The 12134-nt window shown below is 45.8% G+C and overlaps 1 protein-coding gene across 2 annotated transcripts; it reads right to left on the bottom strand.

The window, feature by feature from the left end:
- Positions 1-731: 731 nt before the first annotated feature.
- CCDC117 (coiled-coil domain containing 117) lies at positions 732-11537 on the bottom strand. Of its 2 annotated transcripts, none has more exons than XM_032947189.2 (7): positions 11261-11537; positions 7708-7912; positions 6929-7082; positions 5851-5910; positions 4866-5051; positions 2716-2874; positions 732-2345 (listed from the first exon to the last, which is right to left on the bottom strand). In XM_032947189.2, the coding sequence occupies exons 1-7, from the start codon at positions 11381-11383 to the stop codon at positions 2072-2074; spliced, it is 1161 nt and encodes a 386-aa protein (XP_032803080.2). In that variant the 5' UTR covers positions 11384-11537; the 3' UTR covers positions 732-2071. The 2 variants fall into 2 exon arrangements, with proteins under 2 accessions (XP_032803080.2, XP_032803081.2); XM_032947190.2 differs by having other exon boundaries at positions 732-2342; positions 11261-11535.
- Between the last annotated feature and the right edge of the window lie 597 nt (positions 11538-12134).

The raw sequence follows: 12134 nt of genomic DNA, 5'->3' as shown, positions 1-12134 counted from the left end.
TAACGCCCTGCCAGGTTGCGATACTGCTTGCTTGGCCAGACCTATCTGATACCCACACGGTGGCTAGATGTTTACTACCTCGCCAGGTGTACAAGACATCGTGGGTTCGATCCCGACCCCTGATGCCTGCTGTAAGTTCCGTGCGTAATTCATCGTTGAATGAGTTAAACGGCCGCTGCTTGTACTCAAGTACATGATTCACGTCGACCCTATTATATTTGAGAATACACCTCAATTGTACGTAGTTTGCTGTTGCATGTGTGCATTGTTTATCATACGTTGCGTATTACGAATTAGGGCCTTGCCATTATTTGGACTGCTTGTGTATAGCTATTGACATCGACCATGTTATATTTTTCTTATGTATTGCACGTTTTGTAATTTGCATTGCATGTGTACATAATACCATGATGCATTGCACGTTTTATTTTGCTGTGTATTGTATGTTGTTATTCATTGCATGTTTATGTAGTTGTTTTGAAATGTTCTTGTGCAGTTATAGTATGGTATGCATTGTGCTCGCCTATTGTGTTGCACGTTATGCATTATGTTACGTAGTGTTATGTATGCAAGAACGTCGAGCAATACTATAATCGCATCCCTGTATTGCAGAGAATTCTCCCGCTTGGCAGTAGACATAAAATTTAATTCCCCAACCGTGACGTAGAACCCAAAATAATGGCATGTGTTGATATCTGTTACATTATCACGCGTAAAAAAAGTGGCAAATAAATCGTTCAGTCGATTTATTCACACCTCCCAAAGGATGCAGCACTCTCACAACAATGCTTTTCGACACAGAGATGAGAAATGTAGCAGCGTCAAACCGCGTATAGCCGAAACATCACCCCCGTTCCGAAAAAAAGACATTAGGTAAACCGTGTACGGCAAGTCCTCGCTTAACGAGTGTTCACACAACGCGTTTTCGCTTTAACGCGGTACTTTTCGCACGTGGAACGCGCCCGTTATGACGCAGTTTGAGCGGTCGATGACGGAACTACTTTCTTGCGCTGCGCAGCCGAGCAGTATGGTAGTTGTTTGTGGAATGATACAGAACGCAGCGTACCTTCATCTCAAGTCTTTGTCCCACCGTGGGATGACTGTAGGATGATTTTATAATGCACGTTATCCGTACAGTGTACAGCCAAAACACACGTTGGGCAAGGTTTTCCTGTAAACGCAATGCGGGTCACATGGCATGTACACGAGTCATGATTGGAGTCGTGCCTTCCTGCTGTTTGGGAGCAGCATGCCGTTTGCGTGTTATTTCTATGTGCAATAATACTTTCACAAGTTGCTTCGCTTGGCTTTAAAGTAAATGTATTTATTCAACAAAGTAGAAAAGACGGATATTTTTTTTTTCTCTCGATTGTTTGCGAGTAGGACAAGTTTTTTTTGTAAGGACACATTTGCAGGGGGTCTAATGTTCAATGAAATATTAGAACGAGGAAATGCAATTTGTCGAGCAGACTTTCACGCAAATTAAGGATTTAGTGGTGAGGTTTCCACATTGCATGCTATATCATTTCAGCTAATTATATGGTTGACTAAAATCCTCTAGCAATCCTTGGCTTGAGATGCAATCACGTTTAGGATGCTACATACATCAAAATTGTTAAGTATTTGTAATAAACAAATGTATCTGGATTTAAACAAACACATTGTTTAGTCATTAAATAAGTACATTTAAGATTGCATGTTATTCTGATTGAATGGAACAATTTTCAAGAGTTGGGATGATTGCACACTTTATTAAACGTTAAGACACCATATTAAGATTTTAATTGCATTACTGGTGTAGGTAATCAATGCAACCAAATGTTTAAGATCACAGATTAAAACAGTGAAGTGTTGTTAAATTGGTACTGGTCAATGAATTCGGGCACACACGAGGAATAACACTAGACAGAAAATTATTTAGCTAACTAAGTGCAATAGCAATACAACTACTGTCCCATACAGCTGTGCCTCACACTGACAAACCTTCAAACAAAGTTCAAAACATCACCCAACAAAAAATGGCATCAAATAGAAAAACATATATATAACACACATCGCAACCTCAATGTGATCAGAGTTCCATGTCTTCTTCTGTCAAGAGAGTTCTGGGTCTGGCGGCCGCATTCAAAGCAGTCTCAACGAGCACATTCTCGCAAGAGGGCTCCACTTCTCCCTCGTCCACACTGGGAAGAAGCTTGGCGGAGGAGGTGGTGGCACGGGAGGACGGTGTCGCTGGCCCAGGGACTGGAGTCGGGGACCGGGAGTCGGACTCGATGGCACGCAGCGTCTCGCGAAGCATCGTGTCCGGCGGGTGCCAGACGACCAGCTCCATGCACGGCCGCCTGCTGGTCAAAGATCGCCATGAAAGCAAGCAAACTATTAAACTTTCATTGAAGGGTCCACCCTAACCGTAACAATGCTCTGTTTAATTCTCAGGCATTATCAGCACCGCCGAAGTATCAGGGGTAACTTTAGGAGATTGAGCATCCACCCCTCCCTGCGGCTCAAGGTTTAGTGTCCCTTCTATATTATAGTCAAGTCAATGTTGGTTCTATATTCACCACCAGTGGCGGGGGTTTGTTAAGTTCTAAAAATGTGTAATAGACATATCCTTACTCATTCTTCGTTTGTTTACCTTATCGTTCCCCCGCTATGGGGATTGGTTATCAGATACCCTGTACTGTGAGTGGTGGTTTTTCACAGGTGGTCCCTCACATGGAATCAATGGTGAGTTGAGTGATGGCATCGGTCATGGTGTTCCGTAGCTGCTCCTTGAGCGTGCAGGACAGGGTGATGATGGGGTTGTCCGACATGTCGTACACGCCTTCCTCAAACACCCCGGTCTTCTCTCCGTCTTCCTCCTCCTCCTCCAGCCTGAGGACACAATGCCAAGGGTGAAGTCAACCGCAAACCCTCGCTACAGCAAAATTCCTGCCACGTTATTTAAAATAATAATTTGCAATAAATGTGTTACAGTGAATAACATCAACATTGACTTCATTTCGGTATTGAAATGAAGACACTTGTGCAAGTCAGTTAAACCATTGTAATTACTATATGGGGAATATTTGCATACTGCCAAGTTTACCTTATACACAGACAACATGGGAGCGCGGTAGCGTAGTGGTTACCGTACAGAGCTACGAACACGGCGACCCGAGTTCAATTCCCGCTCACGGCCAACACAGTGACAATTATCTGAACAGGTCATGGGCCTCTCCTAGGTCGACTCGGCCTCATACGAGTACCTGGTGCAGTGTGTATCAACATCGTCACTAGGGAGACAAAGGCAGTGCTGGCCACCCACTCCCTCTGGTGCCGTGCCAGCCTTCATAGGTGCCTGCTAACAGCACTTGCCCCAACTGTCTGTTAAGGCTATCTGGGGGATATTTGTCTTTGTATACTCAAAAGTTTGCCAATTGTAGTCAGTCTTAAAAGGGATTTACCACATCCAACTCAACAATTTACTTTTCAAGGCCATACCAGAACGTGGTCACGAAGGAATAGTAATCAAGAGCAGTTGTGTGGAAAAGGAGTCATTAAACGTTGGTATACTGTTGGCAAAAATCGATCCATTCGCATATTACCACCTCTAATGACTTCCCCCTGTGAATACTTTCCGCAAGACAGCTAGGAGCTGATGGTGGGCACTAATGAACAGATGTTTGAAGGACAACCAATGCGGCACAAACCTACACTTTATGTGCCATGTTTTTCAGTCTGCAAATCTACAATGATGACCCACAATGTTAATTTTAAAGCACAATAACCAACTTTTATCGGTCCCTTTCCATGTTTTTTTTTTCTTTATTCGTGCTGCAGCATGCAGGTGGCACGTGCCATACATAAAGCGGATCCTTGCATTAACTCTCAACGATGTAAAGCATGTGCGCTCGCAACATGCAATGAGAGCACAGTGGTGCGTGGTGCTAAGCAAACTATGGCGACCGGCGAATCGCGTGCACAGACTTCTCAAAGAAACCGCTCCAGATAATTGGATGCACACTGAACCCGGTGCTTGTATCAGTTCAAATTCTTGCCACTGGCAGCTGGTCTTGTACTGCGGCTTGATGAGAGGCTATATGGCATGTTGTGGGATATATTAATAGTGACAAGCATCGGCCTCCAAGCAGGTGCAATGACGCACGCCGTGGATGAAATTACAGTCGGCTAGGAGACCGGTTATGTCTGGTCATGGCTCACTGCCAACAGACAAGGATGGCGAAGGACTACCTGCAAGACATCTGCCATGAAATTGACATGCTTGACACAGCATAATATTAAATATGAATCTTATATGTATTAAACATTTGATTAGTATTTGATTAGCATAAATACAATAATGCATATTCTGTCTGAACTGGTTGCTGTACGAGTTAAACAGAATTTGAAAGTGATGAAAAACAGTACATGTACGAATACACCTATTCAAGATATGCCCATTGCTTTAATTGCGCAAACAACCCATGTAAACAGTGGAATATTAATCAGGAAATACAGCAAATCCAACATTGACCATTAAGTGATTTATTAACGTGTCTTTTGCTTAAAATGAGTGATACCTTGAAATAAAACAGTGGCTGTATCTTCAGGTTATACCCAGGATAACATTCTTTTTTTTTTATTACACCTGTGAAGATATTTTTTAAAATGTAATTAAATAGCCCTTTATTAGTCTACCAGTTGTAAAAAAAAAAAATGCACGAATACTAAATGTGAAAACAAAGCCACATTTCAATACACCTGTTGTTCTTGCACAAGGACAAATGCCCAATTACATTCCCATCACACTTGTGCAAAGGTGGTGGCAGTATTGCCATGGTGATGGAGAAAAGGTTGATCCGTTGATAAACGGGGCCGCCCACCTGCCCTCGAGCTCGCAGAAGCGGCGGTACGCCTCCTCCCACTGGCGGTACTTGCTGTCGCGTTCCTGCGTGTCGCGCCGCGCTGGAAACCCATTCGAGCCGTACACGTGGTCATTGTTGAGGCTCAGGCTGCTCAGCTTGGCTGCCATCATTTCTTCCGTGAGCGCTTGCTTGCATCGAGTCGCCCTGCAGTGGCACAGACAAACCAACGCCTTTAGTTTTTGCAAGGCCAACGAGGAGCCCCTAAAAATTATTAACTTACAATCACACCAGTTTATCGGCAAGGGCAGAGCCGTGTTACCAGCATGGGCGCCATTTGCGAGGGTTTAATGTGAACCAAACTATAAAACGAAAATATTTTTGTTTTACCGGGTAAAAACCCACTGGGCTGTGTAGCTCTTTTTCAGAAGTGACCTGGGCACAAATGATAGCTCAACGAAATGGCTCATCACGTGGCAATTTATCGCAGCCAAATACTCTAAATTAATGTTTTTTTTAATGTGGAGGGAAAAAAACAGAGAAAAATCCATGCAACCACGGGCAGAACATGCAAACTCCAAATATGCAGGCGTCAGGATCAGGATCGAACTCACAACCTCCTGCCTACCAGGCAAGGGAGTTGACATTTTGCCACCGCGATGCTCCGTTTGAAATATATTCTTACTACATAGCATAAACTCCCCAAAAGTTCAATAAATCTAGACAACCTCCTGACATAACCCAAGTGAAACAAAGGTATGTCTAAAGAGTCAGAAAAATCCAGTGGCAGATCAAAGGGTAGGGCTGAAACAAAGGGAGTGATCACCCACCCTTGTCACCCCAAAAAATCGATTTGATTGATATATTGTTTTTAATGAATGTAGGGTCCAGCTGGAATTCGAGGAATGCACCCCCCAACCTTGCCCCACCCCAGTAAATTTCTACATCCAGCTCTGGATAAATGCTAGGCATGTTTTGTTTAATTGCAGGGTATATCTATACGCACTCTTCTTCCACAGCCTTCCTCCTCTTGAGCCGTATAACTCCACCACTCTTGAGCCCCGACCTAGTCACCACGTACAGTGTACATGCAGCAAACACACAGATGCAAACCATTCTCTTAGATCACAACGTTATGTGGTTACTTGGTGTAAAAATAACTTATTTAATGCTATATATAACGACGTACAATGAAATTAATGTTTAACCAAGGAGCAATGATCCCTACACACCGCCAATTCAGTTTTTAAGATTCAGGAAAGGCTTGCACATGCAAAGATCCACTATCATGTAAAATCCATTACAGATTTATCAAACTGTTCAGTGACATGACAAGATATTTGTTAAAAACAAACAGCAATAAACGACTGCTTATCCACAACCTCGAAGGTCTAATGCCAATTCTCGTTTTGGGACTCATGGATGGGAAGACAGCTGTTCAAGCAAACAATCTCACCTGACAACAACACAAGCCCCGAATAATATGCCATGGGCAAATACAAGCAGAAAAACAAGTGCAAAAAATTAAGTATTTGCATGAATTAGGTAATACTCTCCAATTTTTGTTTCCTTGGCAGCATGTTAGCTGTATGGAAACCGAAAGGGAGCCACCTGGGGAAAGGGCATTTGCATTTTCTTTTGTTGGGCAACCCAAAGGTCAATTAGGCCAGTTTTTGCCAGGCAATTCTTTAATAGCAACAACTTAAAACTGAATCTTCTTCATTTTGGATTATCACAATTAAATTATCGTGACCCATTATTACAGATGGGTGGAGCCCATTCATTTATACTTTCACCCTTAGTTGGGGAATGCATTTTAATTCCTTACTGGCTTTCCCCACACGGTGTACTTACAACCCGTTCCCCCCTTTTCTCTCTCTCGTCTTTCTTCCCAGCCTTCATTTTCTCTTCCTTTCTTGCCTCTTGCTTTTCTAATTTCCTTTTTTTTATTTTTCAAGATGACAGCTAGGTGGGGTGGGGCACTTATGATTTAACATTTATCCCCGATGGCCTTGATATCATGTATCCTGGTTGTGTTTTTGTTGCTGCTGAAAGTACAAACACAATTAAACATCAACCCTCACTGGCAGTGTGTCTCTCGCGGATGGCTTGCGGTGAAGGAGACGGGTGCAGCAGTCTGGGTGACCCAGGGCATGGCATCAGGAATGGGCCACTGCCACTGTAGGGAGACGTGCTCAGCTGACCCTTCCCAGCCGGCGGGGAGGCTAGCCTGCGGCTCTGCACACATTGACCCACGGGGTTGAAGTTAATGGAAATCAATAGGACGATAAGCTTCAATACATTGTAGGTATGTAACATACTACAGCACCCCACCAACCCCCCCCGCCCGCCCCCTTAAAATGTGCGCTCTACTTACTGCTCCGTAGGTAGAGTGGAACATTGAGACAGCATGCCAAACAATACGTGGTACAACACGAAAAACACATCAGAGAGCTCCAGTTTAACACGTAGGCTTTCACGGGTTTACTCTCCAACACACCGGTGTGCTGAACTAGTCACGAATTGGCATGTTTTGTACATGACAAACCTTACTAATTGGCTGTGTCGGTCGAGTGGTGGCAGGTTTAATGACATTCATATTTACGCGATGTAACCCAAAAACCTTTATTATGGAGAGCACCACTCAACTACCTGTTCACGGTATTTGCATTTAAAAAAATGCTACACGAGGGTAATTGTATCAGGATATTTAATTAACTTGCACGATAAGCAAATTACTAAATTTACAATAGGCGCTATACACATATATATTACAACCATGCCCAATGTGTGGCGATTGTAGAGGCTGACAACAAGTAACGACGAGCATGTTACAACCAACAACCCGCAACCTCGTACTGACCGGGTCCATCAGAACTCTGGGCTTGCTGGGGTTGGATATGTTCCGGGACGCCGAATGCACTGCGACGCGTCTTTGTTGGAGACTGGGTGCTCGGTAAGAACTGTGTTGGGAGAAACTCCATGGTGGATGTTGGGGCAAGAAGAGGCTGTCGTGGCATCACGAGCAGCCCGTCTGTGGGAGGCTCCGCGAGGGCTCTTGATGATACCTGCCAGCAGAGGGACACAGAGGCACGCACGCACGCACGTCGCACACGGAACGCCACCACAATGTGGCACGCACGGGGAAAATGTCATCGCGGAGTGGCCATTCCGCGGCGCTTCACAACTGTTCCTGCGACGCAGCAACTGTCGTTAAATGATGTACTGTGCGCGTCGGCAATAACACTCTTCGTGAAAACCTGTTTATAGGGTTTGATAATACTTTAAACTTAAAAAGCGCCCTTAAACAATAACTCTCGAGGTGCTGACAAACTTTCTCAGGTCTGTGATTTCACTGGGTTCTCATTTATAGTTAGTTGATGGTCTCAGGCCGGTCGCCGATAACTGGGCACGTGCACGCACGCATGAATGCAAGAAGATTTTCAAGTGCTGCGAGAGACAGCGCTCACAGCCCACTTAAGCAGCTGGACTTGGCATCACACGCCTGCGATCCGGTGCTTTGGAAGCAAGGATTGGTGGTTCGCAGGGTGAATTATGTATCTCCCAAACGTGCTGGGTTGTGAAGAGGTGACCAGGAGCTGGCGGTACAGTAAATCGAGTAAATTCAAGATCCTATGTCTCGCGGCGTTTGTATTCTGTCGTAAAACAGGTGGGGTTTTTTCTTCCAGAAACTTAAAAGCTACCTCCCACAAAGAAAACATAATTTGTAGAGAAGAATACAAAAACATTACGCAAAACACTTTTCAAAAGGAGTCTTCAGACTGTGATACTTTCCTGGATAAAATGTTTTTTTTTGATTTATTATAAAATTATTTTCTGTGCAGTTATTGGCGATAGGACCGTGACCATCAACTTGCTACAATCGGGAACCCTGATTTACTGAGTCAGCTGCCTGGATTCTTGGAAGCCTTCTCAGATGACCCCCCTCTAAGTAATTTGACCAAGACAACTTGTGTTATTTGAACATGTTATTGATTTAAAATTAACCTGCATTTTTTATTTGTTATTAAATATGTTTTTTATGCTCCGATTTATTTTCGTTGGCTGCTTTTGCCATTTTTGTTAAAAGAGGCCACCCTTGCAAATGAGAGTATCCTGATCTCTGGAGTTCTCACCTGGCTAAACGAAATGACATACGCCTGTTGGGTGAAGTGTTGTTATTAAGGTCGCCACCAAGCTCAGACACCTTTAATAATAACATTTATATGGTGCTTTTCCTCAAGGATCTCAAAGCGCTGTACAGGACACAGCAGCAGACACTCAGCATAAAACTTCATTATAAATACACTTAAAGAACCCATTTACTAAATTAACTAAAAGTTTGATCAGCGGAAGCATATAAATAGGCTTTAAGACATTTTCAAAGGGTCTAGACTCAAGAGGATCCCTGGTATCTCGTGGAAGAGCGTTCCATAACCTGGGGGCTACACAGGTTACAGCTCAGTCACCAATAGATCGAAGCCTCGACCTGTGGGAATGCAGAGAAGATCTCCTTTCCCCGTGCTTATGTTTTACATACCACAACAGTAACTCATTTTGGCATGGAGTCAAGTCGGATTCATGGCGCAGTTTCCAGAAGCACCGCTCCAGCCACCAGTGATCAAATGTGGCCTTCATGAACGGCAAATGCATGTATTTGCAAACAGTAGCGGATATCGTGAAGCCGTTTGGGAGAAAGATTAAACTGCAACTCGGAATAACGAAATATTGTCGAGGCCAACAGCACGTGACATTAATTCGATTTTGCGAAGATTAATGACTTTCAAATATCTATGCGGCTGGCCTTTGTAGACTATTTAAAAGTATGTCTCGGTAAAAGTTGATTCAGTCATCGAAGCTCACAAACCAATGCCGAAATATAAAAAAGTAAGTTATTTGAAAGAAAACCATTTGCAAAAATGGAACAGTTACAACCGAGATTACATGGCAAAGGTAAGAAGATACATGGTTAGTGAAACGAGGTAATAAGATATTCTTGGTTCTTTCGGTAAAGTCACCACGTAGAAGGGAAACAATAAACATATATAAAACAATAAAATCCTCACGACGTTTCGACTGCAACACAAGCAATCATCATCAGGTGATTGCTTGTGTTGCAGTCGTGTGTGTGTGTTCTCCAGGGCACGCGTTTGATGATATTTTTGTTATTATTTTATTGTTTCCCTTCTACGTGATTTTACCGAAAGAACCAAGAATATATTCTTACCTCGTTTCACTAACCATGTATCTTCTTGCCTTTGCCATTTAATCTCTGTGGGTTTTCACACCTGATGATGATTGCTTGTGTTGCAGCCGAAACGTCGTGAGAATTTTATTGTTTTACATATTTTTTATTATTTTATTGTTTCCCTTCTACGTGGTGACTTTACCGAAAGAAACCAAGAATATGAATCCCTGCAGTCACGAAAGCTTTAAATCAAACGAGGTAAGAAGAAGAAGACTTCGCCAAAGTTAGAAACGGCGTCATTAAACATTTTCCTAAAAGGTGGACTTAAGAAACAAAGGCAAGAAGATGAGTGAAGAAAACCGTGATTTAAATGCAGAAATTGTATTTTCTTTTAAACAAAAACCCCCCCGTGATTAAGTACGGTACACGTACGTACTTGTACAACTTGTCTCAACAACGGCGGATCAATGTTCGGGCTACGGAAGGTTTGGAGTTCCTTTGTATAAACTGAACCTGCTAAATGACAAGTAAACCTAACAATGCGTCTAAAATCAAACGGCGTGTTCGGTCAATGACTGCTGCCCAAGAGGCATGCGGACGCTCAGGAAAACGTGCGAGTCAAAGGTCACACACCGACTGGAGAAGCTTGCAGATAAACAACACCACACACACACACGCACGCGTGAGTTAATTACAGGATCTTTACTCCGGGGAATAGTGGCGATTGGGGGTTGGCCAAGTGGCTGGAAAAGGACGATTGCCCCGTGGTCGAGACTACTAACAACGCGAGGAGCAGCCAAAGGAGAACGGGGAGATAAGGCACGTCCGAGATTAGCGGTCCATCGCCAAAGACGGAGCGATGGAATGGGCTTCCATGTGCAGGTGCTGGGTTGGATCGAGGGAGGTCCTCGTCCAGCAGTGGATTGATCACGGCTGACGACAGTGAGTATAAAACCATTAAGGTGCCGTTTTTGCTGTTTACAGAATTTAAAAAAAAAAAACCCCACCAACACACTTCACAATGCGTAAACCTCACGTCTACGTCACAGTATTTATAACAGATTTTTTTTTGTAAAAAAAACAACTCTACCACAACCGACGGCCGTAACAATCAGTGCACGCTGCCCTAGGGGCCACAACAACGCGCAGCGGCCGCGCTGCTGCTGCCAAGGGCCTCTGCAGCTGCCGCCGCTGCTGCCGCCGCCGCTTGGGCAAGCCACGCGCGCACCTCGGTCTCCATCACGGTCCCCAGGCCCGACGCGCCGCAACAAATCGAGCCGCCACTACGCGGCGGCGGCGGCGGCGCCTGCGGTGGCGGCGGCGGCGGCAGGACGGGCGGGCGGACGGGCATCCGGAGTCAATCGGCGAGGCGCGACGGCTCCGTACGCGCCTGTCCCCGTGCGGGCCAAGAGGGAGCGGGGAGGCGAGCGGAGGCCACCCCGCAGGCCATTCACTGACGCCGAACAATAAAACGGCCTCGCGTCGTCGCTCCGACGTCACCGCGCCGGGGCCGCGTGTTTGTTTTACGTCACCGCGCCGGGGCCGCGTTTTTTTACGTCACCGCGCCGGGCCGCGTGTTTACGTCACCCTCCTCCCCCGAAACCCCCCCCCCGCCGCCCTCCAGAACCCTCCCCGCCCTCCCAAACCCCTCCCCGCCCGCCTTCCCTCCCCCGCCCTCCCATTCCCCCTCCCCGCCCTCCCACCCCCTCCCCGCCCTCCCAAACCCCTCCCCCTCCCCGCCCTCCCTAACCCCTCCCCGCCCTCCCAAACCCCTCCCCCTCCCCGCCCTCCCAAACCCCTCCCCGCCCTCCCAAACCCCACCTCCTCCCCGCCCTCCCTAACCCCTCCCCCTCCCCGCCCTTCCAAACCCCACCCCCTCCCCGCCCTCCCAAACCCCCTCCCCGCCCTCCCTAACCCCCGCCCTCCCAGAAATTTCCCGCCCCGTAGTTCGGGGGTGACGTCATCACGCCGCGGTCAGTGGCGCGCGCGCGCTTTTGGGCGTTGACGTCGTCGCGTCGAGCGCGTTGCGTCGTGACGTCTTCGCGCTACTGAACAATTTCGTTAATAGCTAAACGTCGTGAGAATTTTATTGTTTTATATTT

The sequence above is a fragment of the Petromyzon marinus genome, chromosome 5 (genome assembly GCF_048934315.1).
Source record: "Petromyzon marinus isolate PM22_M1 ecotype Great Lakes invasive population chromosome 5, UKy_Petmar_22M1.pri1.0, whole genome shotgun sequence".
NCBI lineage: Eukaryota > Metazoa > Chordata > Hyperoartia > Petromyzontiformes > Petromyzontidae > Petromyzon > Petromyzon marinus.
The sequence above is the reverse complement of the archived record's forward strand: the minus strand, read 5'-3'. Positions and strand labels throughout refer to the sequence as shown.

Coding starts and splice junctions, on each gene's coding strand:
- CCDC117 (XM_032947189.2), bottom strand. CDS start 11,383: ATGCCCGTCCGCCCGCCCGTCCTGCCGCCGCCGCCGCCACCGCAGGCG. Junction 7,913..11,260: donor GGACCGTGATGGAGACCGAG/GTGCGCGCGTGG, acceptor CTCTGCTGGCAG/GTATCATCAAGAGCCCTCGC. Junction 2,346..2,715: donor CAACTCACCATTGATTCCAT/GTGAGGGACCAC, acceptor ATCTTTGACCAG/CAGGCGGCCGTGCATGGAGC.